This window comes from Echeneis naucrates, chromosome 10 (assembly GCF_900963305.1).
Source record: "Echeneis naucrates chromosome 10, fEcheNa1.1, whole genome shotgun sequence".
Classification (NCBI taxonomy): Eukaryota; Metazoa; Chordata; class Actinopteri; order Carangiformes; family Echeneidae; genus Echeneis; species Echeneis naucrates.
In genome coordinates, this window is record NC_042520.1 from 18,856,554 (window position 1) to 18,876,979 (window position 20,426).

At 40.8% G+C, this 20,426-nt stretch overlaps 1 protein-coding gene across 1 annotated transcript in view; it reads left to right on the forward strand.

Moving 5' to 3' along the window:
- The first annotated feature begins 1,413 nt into the window (after positions 1 to 1,413).
- gpc4 (glypican 4) overlaps positions 1,414 to 20,426 on the forward strand; it is a 29,518-nt gene continuing 10,505 nt past the window's right edge. Inside the window, exons 1-2 of the mRNA XM_029513161.1 lie at positions 1,414 to 2,192; positions 20,004 to 20,162. Of these exons, the coding sequence (XP_029369021.1) occupies positions 2,036 to 2,192; positions 20,004 to 20,162 (316 nt within the window). The 5' untranslated portion in view covers positions 1,414 to 2,035. The remainder of the gene's footprint in view (positions 2,193 to 20,003; positions 20,163 to 20,426) is intronic.

The following is a 20,426-nucleotide window of genomic DNA, read 5'->3' on the forward strand; positions in this document are numbered from 1 at the left end:
CTTATTATACTTTTTTGTGAATTAGACTTGATGTAACTATGTATACTGTATAAAATTCAATATGCCATGTTTTACACATAATTAGAAAAGCCATTCATTTTTTGGTGAGGGTGATGGGAGATGAGAGGTGAAGCCTTTTTAAAATATATTTTATTGCTTTAACTCATTTGTATCATCAGTGAAAATTGAACTTAAATAGCTTTCCTCTCGTTACTGCAAGAAGTGACCGGCTGCAACAAGGTCGAGGGTCAGAGGCAGAAGGCAGCATGAAAACATACATTACAAATTGTGCGGAAGAGTCAAAAGGAAACAGGAGCAAAATTTAAGAGAAAAAAGAAGAAGAACTGAGATAGACCACAAACATTGTGAGTTGGCTGAGGACAGATAAGGATATGGCAGATATGACCAGAAAGGATTTTCTTAACACAAGATACAATGTATTCAATTTTGGCTATGCAAACCACAATAACAGTACTTACTGTCCAAAAAAAAGGTGTTTCTTGGTCAAGTAATAAAAAATTGGAATTGTGACCGGATTCTATGTTTCCGGTTCATTTTTCTCATCTCTTTGTCATGTCTCTGTCAATGTATACTACTCCAGCACACTTTCAGACAACTGTTTACAGTAGTTTACAACAGTGTGCTCTCTACATGACAGACAGCTGCATATTAAAAACACTGCTGCCCCACTGTTAATGGGACACAGGCTGACCTGTGTTTGTGTAAGGAACAGGCCTGTAATTTTGACTCCATGGTTACTGTAACACTAGCCAGGTTTTAATCCAAGGTTTTTAAACAAACCAAGATGCTGAACAGAAATAACACATTTGGATAAGAAAGGCCTATGGAGTCATGTGATTTCCTCTCATGTAAGTCACTGTCGTGCAATTAAAGAATGTGGAAAGTTTTGTTTTTTACTTTTTTTTATAAATAGTTTTGTAGCTTGGTATACAGACCTGCTGTTTATTTAATGTTTCACACCATAGACAATGTAGGGTTAGAAAACTTACTGGTTTCCAACGTGGGGCTTATGGACAGGTAATAATCATTGGGGAGGTTGTCCAGTCCCTTTATCATCTCTAATTGATTCTCTCTTTTTTTAACATTAGAGCCATGAGAGCAGCATGAGGGATGTCTGTTTACTTCAAAGGATTTTTATCTGAGCTATTATCTCTACTCCTACAGTAAAACAGACAGGCCCCCCTCTCTCCCTCAGACTCCGGTCACACAGGGGTCCCTACTAAAAAAGATTTTGTGATTTTGAGAACTTTTCGTGACTTGATGTTTCCTTTTGTGATGCCATGGAGACCATTAATAATAAACCCTCATGCTATGCCACAGTGGAGCTCCACCCCTGAGCTCCAGTCCTGATTTTCAGTCCTGGTAACCAGGAGTCTAGACTTTATAGAAAGGGATCCGGGGTTTGAAGTCCCTGCTCCACCCCTGGTGTTTCTGTTTTCCAGGTCTTTGTCCCCGGAACTTGCGCTCATTCTTGGGTGTCCACGAAGCTTTTCTGCTCGCATCTGGATCCCAGTACGACCAACACATAGTCCGGCGCCCTGTCCTCCAGACACCGAGACCAACTGATGTTTGGAAAGAAAGGAAACGAGGAGAAACACACGATCAGCGCAACTTTTCCATCGTCTCCTCCGCTCCCGTCGAAGCTGTGAATCTCAGACTCTGGTCCGCAGGCAGAAAAGTTTTACATGCTTTAAAAAGTGTCGGGTTTTTTTCAGCGATTGTTTTTTATTATTATTTTTCGGATCGAGTGTGGGACTCGGTGCAGGGGCAGGAAGAGGTTTTTGTCGTGTGAGCAGGGTTTTGCCGGTGTGTTTCCTCAGCTGGCCTCAGCTGCTGTGAATGAAGCGTCTGTTGGGCTGAAGAACTTCTCCATGAGGAAACTCAGCGTGGGAGTCGCTCAAACTTTTCCCTAGCTAACACACACCTGGGCGTCTTTGTATACCAGTTTTCCTCGGTTTTCCCTCCCTGTTGGTAACTTTGTAGTTATTTTTTCTTTCTTATTAACTGACCCAAAATGAAGACGCTGTTGGTGCTGTGTGTGGCTTGCACGCTGGTTGTGTTGTCCGTGTCCGGGACTGCGGAGCAAAAGTTGAAAAACTGTGATGAAGTTCGCATTGCTTACAGCTCCAAAGGCTTCAACGTCAACGACGTCCCGCACAAACTAGTGAACGGTGAGATTTTCTTTTTTTATGTTGGCTTTTCATATAAAACCCCGTTTAGTTTGGGATAGAGGACCCCCCCCCAACCAATGGGTCTCCTGGTGGTCCTAAGGCTAATGGGAGCTGTTAGCTAGCACAGTTAGCATGAAGACAGCCGTGTGGAAGCCAGTGAAATGCGTTCCCAGGTTTTTGACTGTCATTGTTAGCTCCAAGCTCACACAACATACAACCAGTCATTATAGGTCATAACTGTCCACTTGTTTTATTGACAAACCTTCATCCATGTGTCAGGTTTCATTGAAACAGCGTAGAGGATCCGAGAACGGACGTTCAATGTGGAAGGGAAGTCTTCACAGTAACCATGGAAACGTAGTTAATTGAACAGATCTTGAGGTTAATACAACATCTAGTTTGGATAAAGACTTGGTTCGTGTGTGTGTGTGTGTGTGTGGGGGGGGGGGGTCCGTTTGAATGTGTGTCTGGCAACCATTGTCTTCTCCAGCGGGTAAATATAGTGTTCATTTAGGAAGTAGTTGTAGGTAATTCATAACAATAAAGTGGTATAGTCAACACACAGGCCCTGCTCCACACTGAAAGGAGCCAGGCCTGTGTTTATTTCCAGGCTTCCTTAGTAGACTCATGGCTGTGAAGTGGAGGCAACCAGCAGTGATTCAGTAAACATTGCTGTACATTGTGAACAAGCCTTGTGATTTTGTGGTTTTAACATTTTCTCTGCAGGCTCACGTACTCTTATAGTTTTGTCTTCAGGACAAGATGTAACTCAACCAATGAAGGTGGCACAGTAATAACCAGGAAGTACTCTTGAAACAGGCAGACTGGGGTGACGAGGCAAATCAATTCAGCTTATCATGAGTTAAACCAAAGTAATGGAAACTTATTGGGGGGGGTGGGTTACAGGGAAAGCTGGAGGGGAACAGGGAAAGGGGGTTGGGGTTTGAAATTCCACTGTGTCCTGCATACTTTAAATCCCTCCCTTCTCTGATTTCCTTTTCATTTTTATGGTGGTTTAAATGAATATGCATGCATCAGTCCAGTTTTGCAGTGACGTCTCTGAGTTTATAACAGTAGCTCGTCCAGACATGGCCAATGCTGTGTTGCTGTCTCGTTTTTCTTTTTCTTTTTTTTTTTTTCAGTAATTTTGGCTTTAGTTATTGTAATCACTTGTTGCTCTTGTCCGCGTATTTACTGTTATTATATCTTTAACCTTTTAGGCAAAAGTTCTTAGGTGCTCACAGCCTTATTTCATCTAACAAGAGTGACCAATTTGTACATGTCTTCTTTATTGCATTGATGTCCTTTATGACTTTACTTTGTGTGGTAAAAGGATGTTCAGACTTTCCATTTCTCTTGAGGCCAAAACTGCTCATTAGAATTTGAGTTGGGAGTAAACTGTCTACGAGGCCAGAACTCAGTTTTTCCTGCATTTCACGCAAGTCTATAGGTCCCTTTGTTTTCTGCCTGTATGTCTTTGTGATGCTAAATGTCATTGAGAGTACCCCAACATGTCTGCATTGGTTGGATTTAATTGTCTTGCATCACTGGATATTGAAAGAAGGGTTTGAATGAAGGCAGTTTTATTGTGCAGGTTTGTGTTGTACACACACACACACACACACACACACGTGTCTTTTCCTTACAATAGGTTCCTGGTGTACGTGTGGGCCTTAGACAGGGCCCACCCCAACGAGCAGCTCTTTGTCATTGATAGAGACTGAGATAATTGATGCAAAGAAAGCCTCCCAATCTACTGTCATTGAAGAGTTTTGGGGGTCTCAAGTAAGCAAACAGCAAATGCAAAACCAACACTCTTCAAATGTTTCATGTTGCAGGGGAGAAGTAGGTCCAGATGTGCAGTCTAATTGAACTTCAGTCATGTTTGTCAGAGCTTCACTTCTACACATTGTAACAGGTCAAACTCGAAACAGTAATTCTTATTGAACTATAACACCGTCTGTGACTAAATTGAACTGGATGTGTGGTTGTGCAAGTGTTAGAACAATAATTGTGTGCATATGTATCTCACAATTTTAGCTTGAACAGTTATGAATCAAGAAAAAGATGAACAGAAATAGGGTTGTTTTACTTGTAACATCTGCTGCAAAAGAATTTGCCAATATATAATCCAGAAGACGATGTAAAATAATTTAAAAAAAAAAAAAAAAATCACAATCTTCATTTTTACTCATAAGCGTTCAGATTTATGTGGCAGAGGAGGCATCCTTAAAACATTATATAGAATCTTTGCCTTCTGCCAATTCTTGCAGAAGTAGCTTGTGAAATGTTTACCTCCATTGATACGTACAGTGGATTCAGATCTGTGGGATATCAGTCTTATTTGAGACATGATATTCAAAACTTGCCTTTTTATTATAACAAAAATCTTGTGTTATTGTTGGCATCGTAGAAATAAGAATGTTTGTTACAAGTCAAATTTCTGAGGGGCTCAGCTGTAGCCAGACTTGAGATTCGATAAAGATGTTTTAAGTCAGTAAAACTGAAATGGAAACCCTGAGCATTGACAGAATTAAGTGCTACAGAGGAGCAGTAGGCTCAGTCTGTAAATTCCATGTTGATCCCATGGTATCAGTCTTTTACCATTCACGTGGAAGCTGTTCAAGACCTCCTTTCCAAGTTTCTTGCCTTGTGATTTGTAGAGGAGCACTTGGCTTTAATGGGAAGTAAATTATTATGTTCACCGCATTAATAATGATAAGTGAATATTGTAAGCAATCATACAGGATATAAATCCTGCTTCAATTGTCTAAATGTATCAATTAATAGGTAGTGTTTATTTATTTTAACAGTATATCTCATAGTGTGAAGAGTATTAAATGGTACCTGCTAAGTGCTGCTGCCCAGTTCCAAAATGGACCAGCTCTCCTAGTTCATTCTGAAAGCAGATAAGTTAACTCCCAACACAGTGGTGTCTGCCATGCCGAAGGGTACTCCTTGCAGGGCTGGATGTGGTGCTTCCCATTTTTTTAGTTCTTAAAGCAAAATCTGTTTTGGTTTACTTTGACAGCCGGGCCTGATGTCATGCTTCAGGTATGGGACAATAGCAGAGATCAAAGGCAAGAGGGTCGTTTTCCCTCCCTTCAGCGTGAGGAACATCCCTTACTTGTAATCAGTTCAATGCATTATGACTGAAACTCGAAGCGTACATGACCTCAGTGCGCTGGCCTCTCGGTAAGCTTAAGACATTCTGCAGTCTGGCATTGTGAGGGCTCCTTCCCCTTTAGTTGATAGCTGAATGCCCTGCATCATTATGGTTTAGGAAATACCAGGTTGTTATTGCAGTGACATTCAGCAGATAAGATAAGGGCAGGCAACTAGGGCACAAACAGTCTACCGGGGCAGTTAAATCTCAAATGACCAGTATTTGAGTTTCTTCACTCTGTGAGGCTGCGGCTTTGTATTTTAACACCTGTAATAATTAACTAATAAACTACCAGCTAGGTGTCTTATTTGCCACTCAAGGTAAATGCCATAAAACTCCAACAGCCCTCTTTGTTTTATGTGAAGACCTCTGCAAGTTTTATAATTTCATTCAGTGCTGAACTTTGATACCAAGCCTTTTATAATCAGCCCACTACTTTTGCAATCTGATCATCACCTAGTTGTACATCAGCCACTAGTAATATACAGAAAGAAATTTATATGTGTTGTAGCTGAGTGAATTACAGAATAGCAGTTATTTTTACAGTAATGTACTCCCCTTTCTACTGCTCATTGACATTATAGTGTCACATGAAGTCTAACTGTTACGCTCTTTGTGAACAGGCACATTATGTAAGAGACAAAGAATATTATGTCTAAGATGTGTCCAAGAATTGTCATGTAAGCTTATTCAAGAAGTTGAAGTCATTTTTTTAATTTTTATTTTCATACAACAGGCAGCAATTTTTGTGTAGAAATTGTATTTGCTGCCATGGCATCTGCTTATGGCATAGTGTAAACCTCCAGAAGACTGAATTGTTGGCTAGTTTGAGCCTTTTCTTCCATTGTAGATGAAATTCAATCAAACTGAGTAAAAACACATTTCTGGTTAACTTATTTTAAGAAGACATGACAATTTTTAGAGCTTCTTTAGTTCTTGGTCTTCTAAAGAAAAATAACACTTTCAGATCAGACAGATAGAGTTGTGTCATTGTTCTGTGGAACTGTCTTAGTCCCACCCAGGGGTGCATATTCCCTCAAGTCTGACCCATGATAGATATGTATGAATAAAAGATTACTTAGTGTGCATCAAAAGCCCACTTGGGGTTAGTTATAGATTTTATATACATGAGTCATTCACAGCCATTGCATTTAAGGAGTAGCACATTCTTTGGAATGGTCATCAGTCAGCGGTGGAAACGGGATACAAAGCTGGGTTTTGTTACTCAAAATGTGAATATAAGTGATTTGATTTTAGTTTAAATATATTTCTTAAGTCAACAATATTTTGTCTTGAGAGTAATATAGTTTGGAAGATTTGGATTTAAAACTGGAAATGTGTGGTGTGAGATAAAATAAACACCCTTGCATTTAAGTCAAAGCATGCTCAGTAATTACTATGTTATTCAGTAATGGGAGAGCCATTGACAGCTCCTTGGTTGGTAACTGTTAAAAGTGAACTGCTGCTCCTACCAAGTGATGAGTGCTGCTTTTATGACCCTTTCTTTTAGACCATATTGAAATTAGAAAGAAAATGTAATGTTGTTTTTGTATACCAATGTTATCAGTCAAATTTAGAATGGTAAAGTACAACCATGTTATCTGACTTCAGCTTTTGTTTTGTCTGCATTAGGTTGCATGAGGGTAAGAGGGCTGGGCTCCAAGTCCTAGATAATTTAAGGGCCTTATTTGTGAATTATTATAGGTTTTGACCTCTGAACCTGAAAGTTACTAATTCACTAAACTGTCCATAGGCTTATCAATAAATGCACTCAAAGCATCTGGCTGGACTTGATTCTCTTTGGTGATATCCATGGAGATATGTTAAGAGCAGCGATAATGTGATGGTTCCTGTTACTCTTTCTGCCCTGTGGTTTGGCGAGTCTTCAGGATAACTGAATTTTGGTATCATGAAGGTGAATTCTTGTGAACCCGCTTTGGGGTGGCTGTGAGTTTCACAGTCCACAGGGACAGACAAGGGATGTAGGAGGGGAGTGAGGAAGCAAGGATGACTACACGTGCCTGCCAGCTCCACACTATCTTGCCACCCTTTTCAGCTTCCGGCAATTGCAACATGGAAGCTCTGTGGTCAGGGTCTCTTCTGGTGGGCCATTCTGCCCTGCAAGTAACAGCTGCATTATCATTGGTCTGAGAACAAGTCAGATTATTACACTCAAGAAAAAAACTTAACGTTCTGAATGGATGAAACAAGTACTAAAACTGCCTGACTTGCCTGACTTTCAGATCAAATGATTTTGTGGACCTGATGTTTTGTTTCTGTAGCATTATTCTTCAACAGTGGATTTTTACGTTTCCTTCTTCGACTTGTTTAGTATGCTCAGAGTGTAGAATCACTTCAATAGATGTGTGTGTGCTTCTGGCGACTGAGCATTCGTATTTCCGTTTCTGCATCCTTTGCTATGCCCCCCCCCGCCAAAATGGCCAAGTGAGCGACAGATCAGTAGGGGGTGGATGCTGTGTGGGAACAATTGAGCAACTCCTTTCAGGACCCCATACCCCCCCACCTCACCACCACCACATTCCACACCAGACCACCAAGACCCACAAACAGGGAGTCCTGGAGCTGGGAGCACATGGCAACAAAGAGTTGGAGGGACTATCTGAGGCATACATAGAAAGAGAGGGGGATTTGACTGACAGGATTGAGTTTTGTGAGGGGGTATGTCAAACTAAATATCCAGCAGCAGTGGTGGACCAGGCATGAGCCAGGGAGTGACTGTGTGTGTGACACAGGCTCAGGGGATCTGGGGAGGTTACTGAATGCATGCATGCGAGGTGACTCATCTGCACTCAGACATTCAAGCTTATACATACAGCCTGCTCTACTTAGTAACCCCTGCAAGGCCACGTGTCTGTCCAACACAATGCAAAGTATTAACCAAAGAAGCTCCCAGTACATTTTTGCATGAGTGCTTACAGTTAAAGTTTGCTAGACCATTAGGTGGATCTATGTTGGTCTTTTTGCTGAGGCAAACAGTGAGAAATCCTGATCTGCCTTTTCCACACTTTAAGTTGTGGGGAGTAGCCCTCTGAAAATCCTTGTTAACACATTCTTTTTGCATGCTATCCACCCAATTGACATATCTTATTCATTTTCCAATCCCTTCTGCCCATTTGCTCCTTAGCAGTTCCTCTGGGGGTTTTTGTTTCCTTCCTAGTTCTTCCTTTATTCTTCATCCCTGGGTGATTACCTCTATTTTTCAATGTCAATAGCGTGATCCTTTTAACTCTGTTTTCTCTGTGCAGAAAGGCTTTAAAATTATGCATATGCAAAAGCTACAATAGCATCATTGCTTGTTAAAGTGCATCTCTCTAAACCTTTATCTCTTTTTAACAGTAAGAAGACACCAAAAACAAAGAAGAGCATGTATTTGAGCCTATTATAAGGTTGCATAAGCATTACTTTTCAAAAGTCAATGCACCAGTTCAATAAAATTCAGTCCTGAATTGTATAATTAGCTGTCTTTGTATCTGAGTATTGTCACTGGCTCCTTTGTTCGACTTCTGCAGCTGAAGTCAATGGGTGAAACCAATGCTTGGTGTTGCAATATTTTGTCCCTCTGATATTTGAGCTGCTGTGCATCCCCTTTGTGTTGATCACCTCCACACTGGCGTGTGGAGGTGATCACGCCAGCTGTGAGGAGTGTGGCAAAAGGCTGTGGGCTCTGATCCCAAACTGTGGGGGTGTAGAGTAAACCCCCTTACCCCCACCTCACCCCTGCCAAAAAGCCACTAGTCACTCACTGAAGCCACCTCAGCAAAAATAATTGCCAGTGTGTCAGCCAGGTTATGATATTGGTGTAACTCAACTAAAGTTAATTGATTTCTAATGAGGTTGCACTGGCGCTGATGTTTGTGTTGATAGCCATGATCATCATTAGGATTTGTGCAACTTGCCAGAAGCCCCTGTGGTTGGGGAGAGTGGGGAGGAAGCGAAGCCAGGGACTTGCCTGGGCGTTTGGGCTGAAACCTCAGTGCTGGGTGCAGGCCAGAAGGGTTGTAATCCCTGCTAATTACTCCCAAGGTCTACATCAAGACCCCTACTGATGAGGCAGTCACTCACACTTAGGTCACTTTTTCAAACTGCAGTTAGTGTAATACGTATCTTAATATTTACCTAACCCCTTTGTGTGCTGCTCAGTGCTGGATTTATTTTGAAATAAATTTTCATATATATTAGATTGTTTGAAATAAAAACCCCAGGTTTTTTTCTTCTAAACGTCTGAATTTGACTGATGTGTTGATACCATGTGTTAAAAGCAAGTCCCCAAAACTCAAACACATGAAGAAACAATGGCAGATGTCCTGCTGGCTAGGGCCTGACAAGCAAGGGAAGGAAAAAATTCACATGAAAGGCTCAATTAGCTTGTTATTTGATGGCTCGAAAGCTGCAAATCATTTGGTCACTGTGTTTGAGTGTGGTTTTTTTTTTTTTTTTTTTTTTTTTTTTTTTTGCTGGCAGAAAAAATTGTCATTATATTGGATCGCGGGTTAATATGCCAGGGGGTGAACTAGTATTCACCATTGGAATGGCTAGTAGTTTTGATTTATCAATGCATTCTGTAAATATTACAAGGAAGGGACTGAGTTGTTCACAACTGAGGCCCATTAAACTACTCTACCGTATAGATTTTTGGGCCCTTCTGACACTTGTTGATGAGGGGTTCTATTCCCACCGCCTCTGCTGGTGTCCAGTTTCCTAAGACCCAACAGGTATATCAGAATCTTTTTTTGCCCTTTTGTAGCTTTGAGCCGTCAGAAACCTGATCTTGTACCTGACCTCATTCTGCCTAGGGGGCTTCGTCAGCCCCTGTCCTGCCTCAACATCTGGTGGACTTCAGCTGCTTTTGGATGTCTGTTATAAACATTGTCAAAGAGCTCCCTATCCTTAGGAGGGGTTCGCTGGCTTTTACTGGCAACGATGGCGTGTATTGTTTGTGTGTTAAGTCTTTTAAAAGTTTGCATATGTTTCAACAAAGTTAGATTTTTTTTATTTATTTTTTTTATGCTGAGATGGAGGGAGGGGTTTTGTGATTTGCTATGTGGAACTTGCTTATGCAAATACATATGACAAAGCTACAAAAGCTCCTTAGATAACCTAGTGTGTGACTCTTGAGCAGTGTGTGAGGAAGATCTTAAAGAGGACCTATTTCTCAACAGTAGTCCATCTCTCTGACAGCACAACAGTGTTTGCGTAGGGTCCCATGGTAAAGCACTTGGCCTTAAGTAAAGAGTGTTTTTCATCTTCTCCTTTAAAGCCTGTTTTCATTTGTGTGCCATGAGTCAGTGGAAATACAGAGGGCTGGTGTAGAGGGACAAGCCAGGAAGGTCTTTTGTGCCTCTTTTTTTTTTTTCCTCCCTCCTCATCCCTTGTGATAATCATGCTGTGCTGTAACTTGTCCTCTCATTTTGTCTGTGAAACCTCTGCCTGTCTCTGCAAATCTTAAACATAACACGGCCTCACTCTCTTTCACTCTCATTTCCTTGCTCACTCACATGTGCATGCGCACACTGCGACACAGATACATGCACGGACCTGGCTGAAAGCGCCAAGGTGGAATCTGTAGTAAAAGCAGTAGATCAAACGCTGTAACTCTGCGGCTCATCAAAAGGCACATAACCTGAGAGAAAGATGTGGAGAGAGTGAGATATTAAGACTGGTTGTTAGCATGAGTCACTGCCTCCAACTGCTTCTGATGCATAGTCCAGTTAAGTAAAGATTCCCAATAGAGTGGTGGTAGAAAAAATAGTTTAGATTTATGTGCAAGTTTTGTTTTTCTAAACATACACGCTCATGTTAAAACTACCTAGCCAACCTACCCAAGAAGTTGCACACATTTCTATGAAAGTGGCCCAAATTCAGTCTCATCCTGAAACAAACTGTTCATGTTACAGAATTGTGTTAACATGAATCATGGGTTCCAGCTCCCTCACAGTTAGAAACAGATCTCGTGCAAGTTCTTGGGCTTGACCTTTCTTTTTTGTGATTTATTTTCTTCCGTGCTATGCTTGCGAATTTCTTGACCACTGGCAGACCTCAGTGATACTTTTAGGCAAAATGTTAACCTGCAAGTAGGAAAACTGTTCCACCACACAAGTTCAATTTCCAAAACATCCACTGTAGTGTATAACTAACTAACACTGATTAATTTGTATAGGTGAATGACCTCAATTAAAAGTGTGCTCTGTAGACTGCTCTCTAGAATAAGCAAAACGCCTTAAATTTCTAGGTGGTATAAAGTAGTTTTCATAGGCTTTATTTTCTACCCCCTGAAACTTGCCCAGAGAAGTTTTACATGCTAAAATCCAAGTCAAAAGCAGTCCTTCACATGTTTTGACTACAAAAATATATGTTCAGCAGGTGAACTTGGACAGCAGCCCCAGTGGTTGGAACTTGGTGTCTAGCTTGCTAAATGTTCTTTAGTAAGTGCAGCAGCAAGCTGAAACCCTGACAAAGCAATGACCTGGGAAGTGGTGTTGGCAGGGAGCTTTTGTGTGGAGAGACAAAGCTGGAGATGGAGGGCTGGGACAAGGGGGGGGGGCAGACAGAGTGAGAGGCCAGGGCAATGTTGTGGAATCTCCCCAGGGGCTTCTGGGTAAATGTTCATGGATGACAGCATTTTGGAATGTTCACAAATGGGGAGTTTTAATTGGCCAGAGGCCCCGACTGGTTTAGTAATCAGTAATGGACTCTGGTGGCAAAGGGCTCAGATTTATGGATCCCAGGGTGTGCTGTGTTTGTCAGAGAGGCTGTTAGGAAATAATTCAGATGTTTGACAAAATGTGGAAAATTTAACACAAATAAACATCCAAATGTAGCAATTTTTCACATAAATACACTGCTAAGAGTTTTTCTGCAGCAGTGATGTTCTTCAGTGCAAAACGCATTTATTGCGATGGGTGTGGATGTAGTGCATTCCGCTCTGCGTTGTGTTGTACAGCACCACACGTCTTTCTTTCTCCTCATAGCCATGCCATGAGACAAGCAAATTTCTGCAGTTTGGTGTTTTGACAGCTGTGTTGTAAAAGAGATTTTAATTCCCAATTTATTTAAGGAACTATCATTCTACACGAACATCTCCAAAGCCTTGTGGCTGGTTGCAGAGCTGAAAATACTCACTCCAGAGAGTACTATGCTAAACCAAAACTTCCTGCCTCATAAATGGATGGTGCATTGTTCTAAGTGGAGTAAATCTCTCATGTCACAAGTAGTGCTCGTGTTTCCCAAGCTCACTGCTACTAAGAGACTTCCTCCCTTTAGTGGTTCCGCTTATTTATGGATGTTACGTCTATGTGATTGTTCTTTTTCATTAATCTGTTAAACTCCTGGTTGATGCTGAATCTTGGGTCAAAACAACGTTAGTGTTATGACCCATCATGTGAGCAATGGCTATTTTCTGGCCAGATGACAATATGCAGAGGGACAAACTGCTATATCAAAGCTCTGTCTTACAGTCAAAGCATATGAGTGTCTCATCATTATTGGATTACATTTAAGTTAGGTTCTACTTTTTCGTCATTGCATGCAGCAGCACAGCAAGCTACAGTTTAGTATCTAACTTCATGATGGTGACAACAACATAGTCCAAAATAAAAAGTACAAGAATTATGTATCTTACTTTATTCACAGTATGTACCAATAAATGGTATACACGTGCATTATTTGTATAGAATGTACAATAGAATATATTTTGGTGAACAATAATTCTCAAAATGTTCAAATAAAACCCTTTATAGTGAGGCCTATATATAATATGGTAGCCTTTATACATACTCTTGTTTGTTTTTTTTTTTTTGTTTTTTTTTTTTTTGTAAATCTAATTGCATGAAAATGGTGTTACTCCTGTAGGAACTTTTTGTTGCAGCAGCATGAGAATACACCAGGAGATCAAAAGAGAAGCATGCCCCCCAGAATATTATTAGCACTTTCAAGGCTAAAAGAAAATATACAATCATAATCATGTATGCTAGATTAATGCAAACAACAGCTGAAGGATTCGACTATTTTTGTTTAGGTGGACATGGCAGATCTCAAGGTTAAAATTTCATAGAATTCCTCTAAAGATTTTACTGTTTGACTCTAGATTTTTAAAAGTGTTCCATCGTTCAGTCCTTTGTTGCCTAGGCCAATGGTTCTCAAACTTTTTTCAGTGAAGTACCCCCTGTAAATGGTAAATACTCAGCTAAACCATTTTAAGGGCTTTTGAATCGATTGCTATTTTTAACACTTTTTTTTTTTTTTAAATAAATCTCACATACCCCCCTGGAATGCCCTCAAGTACACCCAGGTGTACACGTACCCGAATTTGAGAACCACTGGTATAGGGATGAGAGAAGTATAATGTTGGAGTCATGGAACTTCACACTAAATGCTGCCCACCACTCTCTGTGAGGAGCAGCAGATCTATAGCATGTGTTATGCAGGTTAGCATGTGAAATAACCTAAATGTCCTGGTGAATGGTATACCTGGTGACTTTTGGAGAAGAGAGTTGTATCTTTGCAAACACTGGAAGCTGCTAAAGCTTAGCCACCATAAACATAATAGCTGTTCAATGTTGGTTCTTCATGGAATGTCCTTTATTACACCTGTACTTCAAAATTGCTTTTGAATTTCATCATAGTATCTTCAACTGCACTGGTTGTCCTTCATCCTCTCACTTTGTATGTGCTTGGAGACACTGAGCAGCAAGCGAATGAAACACCTACATTACAGCAAAGCAATGGACAAGGTTTGGCATGACTACCCATGAAGCATTTCAGTCAGATTCAACAATTCTTTGCCAACACATTTCAGTCTCTTTGGGACTTTCCTTATGAACTGTGCATTGAAAAGCGTTATTGGGTTTGCCAACTGCTATAAACTTGTCATTACTCTATTTTTGTAGGAGACTGAAGTGTAGAAAGAGAGTAGGTGGAAGTAGTGCCCTGCCCTGATTATCTCCATATGAACAGCAGAGCCTCTAATAATGGTTTCCGCTTACAGCATAATGTTGTTGAACATTTTCTTCTTTTGCAGTGATTCATCCTTAGCTCAGAGTACACCCATGTACCCAGGATGTTAGAATGCAAGATAAATGTAACGTTTAGATGAGTGTTGACATTTATCTTGGTTTTCAAAATTTGAAGTTAAATAGTTTTTTCTCTTTTTGATTATGACAGTGGTTTTCCTCTGTTGGATGTTCTTTAGGAATATCAAATGTGTAAGGGAAGACAGGGATCGTTTTTCACTCTGAAATTCTACATTGTGTGCCATGGATTTAATGACCTTTCTTGGCTTATTGGAGCGTTGTTCTGTGCTGTTGATTCTTTCTTTCTTCTTTTTTTTTTTTAACTCTGCATAGGAAACATTAACAAGACACACTTTCCCCCTTCTAAACTAAACTACTACTGGCTCTATGCCCTTGAGCAAGAGTCTGTGGTTGTACTGAGAACAGCCACGTGATATGAATGTGTGAATGTTTGTCGCCTGCACGTTCCTTATTGCTATCCCTCCAGCTTGTAAATAAGACTAAGCTCCAACTCAGCCCAGCTCATTAAACTATTTCATGTATTATAGAGGGAAATATCATATTGCTACTCAATACTTTTTATTTCCCTTCCAGTACTCTAAAATGACAGCATATATAATGAGACACCAGTGGCTCTGAAATTTTTGTTTCATTTTGGTTACTTACAGCAAAAGACTGTCATGTAGGAGATTTCCATGCTCAACCCTGCACAATCACAGAGCCTGGAAACACTTAATCTATTGTTTTGAATAGATGTGTGGGTTCAATTTTAAAATGACATCCTACATTTGAACAAAATGATGCCTTTCCAAAGTACTGAAAGCTAATGAAAGCAAAGCATTTTGAGACTGTAGCTCTCCAAATAGTGGTTTATTGAGGATCAAATGATCAGAAGAGGTTGAAACATCCAATTTCTGACTGAGAAACTAATTGGAAGTGCATCTTCCGAAATGGATAAGTGGCATTTTTGAATTCATTTTTTTAATCCAGATACAGACCACAACTGTAGGGTTCTTGCAGATGAAAGAGAATGGGACAAAAAGAAAGTGGTGATTTGACAACATGCTGAGACAAGAATGAATATAGGACGACTTAAAAAAAGAATCATAGCTATGATGGTGAAAATTAAATATGAAGCTGCTTGCCATCTTTTCATCTTTCCTTTTAGTTGTGGCTTCATCTCATGTCTCTTTACTTTCCATGTTTTGAAGCGATCTGAAAATAATTCAATGTCTAACAAACATGGTCATGAGTACAAAATTCACGCCTTAAGAAGAATCTGTATGAACTCATTGAAAGACTACAGGTTCATCTCAGTTACCCAACAAATGGCCCCAATCCTGTAACCCCCCCACATCTACCCCCTTTGGGATAATTACACCCTAGACAGAGGTGAGACACAAGAGGAGAATGTTATGGCTGCAGGGCGTGCAAATTTACAACAGTCTGTGTGAGTAATACTCTGTAGACTGACAGCATTCTCATTTACATGCTACAACAGGGAGCATAATACTGTGTGCCAATTAATAGCCAACCTTTTGTATTCCTAAATGCTGTTTCACAGACTTCACAGTAGTAAGTTTTATATATGTTATATAAGTGACTTGCAATATATGACATGACACATGATTTGCATGCTTTGAAATGAAAGTGCAATCTCACTTTACCCGAAGCCCACTGGGACTGAATTAGTATGTGCATCAAATTAATCATTTAATTATTTACAAATGGTGATGGCTGTGTGAAAGTTTGAAGGTTTGGTTCAGGTGCAGACCACCAGGCTCCAAGTGACAGACGTTGGTGAATGTTTTTTGACATTTGGCACCCTATGGCCTGCTTCATGGCTCTCTTAGCAGTTTTAGTGATGTCTTCAGTTCAGGAAGGTACAGAAATAATTCTTGAGACTTTTATGATGCAACATTGGAGGAACCGACTGAGGTTTTCTATTTATATTTTCTGCTTTGGCAGCTCTTAATTACCTATATGTGTGGGGATTTCATGTGTCTTGGTAGTGTTATTATTGGAGTGTTTGGGGGTGAGTTACTGTGTGTGGTGGATGTCCTGGTTGGTGGACGGAGGGGGGTCAGAGGACAGGACCTCTCTCAGAGGAGTGGCTGTTAACCCCTGACCCTACTGGTTAAGCCTGTAGGGTGGTGGCAGTAGAAGCGGAGGTGGGGGGCACATTGAGGTCCGTCTGGTTCAGGGGCACATGATAGCAGGCAGAGGGGGCGGTGAGGTGTCTAATCTGGTTTTTGTCTGTAAGGCATTTTCACCTCCCCCACCATCCTTCCTCCAAAAACAGGGTTTGAGATGCAGGACAATGTCAAAGGGAAGTGACTTTTTATGAGCCTTTTAAAGGGGATGGTGGTCTCCCCACAAAGGGAAGGCAGAGAAGTAGCAGAAAGCTGATGAATGCCATGACAGAGTCACATGTTTGTTTACAAGATGCTGCTCTCTTGTTTTGGGCTCCGTAAATGGCTGTTTTCCTCTTCTGAGTGACACTTTAACAATGTTCTGTCTCTCTGTCTCCTTAAATCTTAAAGTACTTTGGAGGCTGGAAGAGTGAGAGGCCCCTAAGAGGAACTCCATAAGGCAACTGAGTTCCAGTTCTCTCATCACACAAAGACTATTCATGAAAGTTATGGTGGAGAAATGGCCGATTGCATCAAATGACAAAGCTTATTGTGAAACAGTGAAGCTGAAACGTGTCATGTAGAGTCTGGTGTGATATTGATTTTTACAGGATCTAACTGTCCTTGTTAACTGCTCACCCTCTCAAGCTCAGAGCCATTTTTCTCCTAGTGGTTGGAGGTGGCTGCCAAAATATTTTCACAATGTGTGCATTAGCTAAGAATATTCAGTTTTCTGAGACTTAATCCTTTGAGCTAACAATGTGACATTTGTACAGACATTCTCATGAAATATTGACCATCTAACTTGTATTTGTGTACTTTGGTAACTCAAGCTATTTTCCACATGGGTATAGGCCTTTTGATTGTAGCCTGTACTGTAGGCAAGCAGGGGGCCCTGCTAGAAGAGAGACTGGCTGGGCTGTTTCAGCTAAAAGTTCAGTCTCTGTGTGTGTGCTGTTCCCTGTACCTCCAATCACGCTGGTACAAAGAGCCATGTGTTGAGCAGTGATGTGATGTGTGAATATGTTTAGGTAGGGGCTGCCAACTGTGCCTGGGTGTGTGTGCATGGGCCTACCCCAGTGTGCGCCTGCATGCATGTGCATATGTGTATAGGAGGGGTTCAGTTGGAGAGGGAGAGATGAGTTTGGGATGAGGACTGCAAGAGAAGGAGTGACTTGAGGCTTATTTGGACTTGATCCCAGACAGAGGGGTCCAGTTTATGGCGCCAGGGTGCATCCCTCCCTCTGGTGCCCTGTTTAGTTGATTATATTGGTATGAGTCACTTTTGACCCCGCAGTTTAATTTTTTAACATTTCAGTTACCATTTCAGACATGCAGAGAACTTTTTCTAAACATCCTGTGGTCTGTCATTCGGTTAGATATTTAGTGAGGCAAAACTAGTGTGACAAGCATAACGGTTCTATGAGGACACATCAGCCTCTAACTATGGGAAACTTCATCAATAGGTTTGTTTATTGTATGTGGAAAAACAAGTAACTTATCCAAGTCCTGTTTCTCTGACAATGACAAAAAGCTTGAGAAGAATGTCACAATATCACACAAAAACCAAATCTACATGGGTGAGGGTGTAATGGTGACACATGAAACAAGGCAAGCAACTGTAGCAACCTGAAACCTGGATCCAACAGTGTTCAACCCAATAAGTAACAAAACAGAAAGTTTGGTAAGGCATGTTGTGAATAAAGCAGGGAGGAAAAAATACCATGTTTTCATGTTACCTTTCCCACATCCATTCAGCATAATCCAGCAAATGGTATAGGAAGGCTTGCAGTAAAAATTTATTGTACCTCTTCCTGTCTGTTATCAGGCGGTGGGCACAGTTTGGATTTATGCTGAAAAAATTCTGTCTTAATGGGGCTGTGCAATAAATAAACATAATAAAAAACACAGCAAATCTCTCCATCTGAAATTGTGACTTATATTGCAATTGCATGGCAATATCTTCCAAAAATACAAGCTATTCTTGTTGAGAAGAATGTAAAATTAAAGACTCATAATCGAGGAGATCATTCATAGTGATACAAAAAGCTGCATGATACAGTAATCATGTGTTTATCTTTAATTAGATTTCCCTGTAGCTTTAAATGAATTACTGATGCTTCTTAAGGTTTCATGTCAATATAATCTCTTGTGGCTAAGTTAGCCTATTTCTTTGAATGAACACAGGTCCAACTTCGTACAAGATATACAAGCAGTACATAACTTAAAGTAGCAGTAACCTGTGCAGGTCTTGAGTCAGTTAGCCTGAGCTGGTGGGGAAAACCAAACAGGCAAATGGTGCCTGGATGCATTCAAAGGATCCCTGTGTTCTCCCAAATTCCAGCAGCCGCGTTAAAACAAAACATTATTGCAGCTGCAACTTTGCATTCATCCTCTCCAACACTCCTTTTTAATTGGATGTTAAACTGACTTTTGACAACATTGCAAGTCTTCAGGTTTGGCATAATACTTCTGGTCGGGACATGGACACACAAATATATATATTTGTTTGTTTGTGTGTGTATATCAAAAATTCACTCACTTTTGTACTAAGGTAGACCAGTTTGAAAAGATATTAACAACTAGAACATTGGTTCCATGCCACGGAAGCCTCAAAACAGAAAACACTTCACATCACACCTCTCCTGTCAGGCATGTGATGGGCCACTTAAGCCAGCAGCTCTACATGGTTTCAGACAGCTGGCTTCTTGCTCTTTGCAAAATGTTTCTTTACCAAGCAAGCATTAAGAAGAGAGTATCACCTATTAGAAAAAAATTGATCTGTCAACTGGAGCGCATGGAAATTTTCCGTATTCATATTAAACAGACACGAGAAACGGTGCCTTATTTACTGCGTTTACAAAACAAAAAAGTGTGACAAGCTTATTCCCTCCTTTCTTAAGTTTGTGTTTTAGAAGCACGCAACACTCAAAGAAAGCTGCAGCCCTAAACTGTCAATCAGGGCAGTGGAGTGCCAGCATAAGCTCAAGGCTCTATGAAGTGGCCAGCTAAAGACTGCTCTGAGCTAAGTGTTGTAATTAATCAGCTTAAGTGCAGTTAAGGGGGTTTTCACAGCCAGGGTACATCTGATTTAGTGATAGATGAGCCTCTTACTTAGCAGAAGCATTTAACCTTAAATAATGCACACAATTGCGCTAATGTAAGTGTTATTCAAATAAATAAAATATCCACCAAAATTACACCTTTACCTATGTAGGGGTACCCCTGCAGGTACTGAATGGACCTTTTTAAGTATATTGTTAGCTTTATGTTATTTGTTTTGTTTTGGGTTTTTTTGGTTTGTTTGTGTTTTTTTTTTTTTTCAACTGGCCATTGGTATTTTGCCAGGTGTGTTCAACATAAATCTTTTATTGTTCTTTTTTCATTTTAATCTAACAACAGATTGGATGGATTTTTTGTGTGATGTGATTCATGGAGACAGATTCCTGTAGCAGATGTTAAACAGTGTTCTCATCTCCTGCAGGAGCCCCCCTGAAAGTGTGTCCGCAGGGTTTCTCCTGCTGCACAGTGGAGATGGAAGAGAAGCTGAGCCAGCAAAGCCACTCGGACATGAAAGCTCCCGTCTCAAGGCTTAGCACCAACCTACAATCCACCTTCAAACAGAAGCACGACCACTTTGACAGTAAGTAAACACACTTGCACCAACAAACTTTTTAGACTCTGGTCTGGTGGTTGTCCCCATAGAAGCTCTTGTGTTGCATGATTTTTGACAGACGCTCCCACCTGCCAGTGCACTGCTCGAAGTGGAGACAGTCTGTCTGTGTGATCGCCTGTCCACCTGTCTCTCAATGTCTCAGCTCCCAGCCTCATCAACCCCCTTCCTTTCCACTCAAACCCTCAGAGTCTGCCCCCCCCCCACAACCTGCTTCCTTTCTCTCCAGAGAGA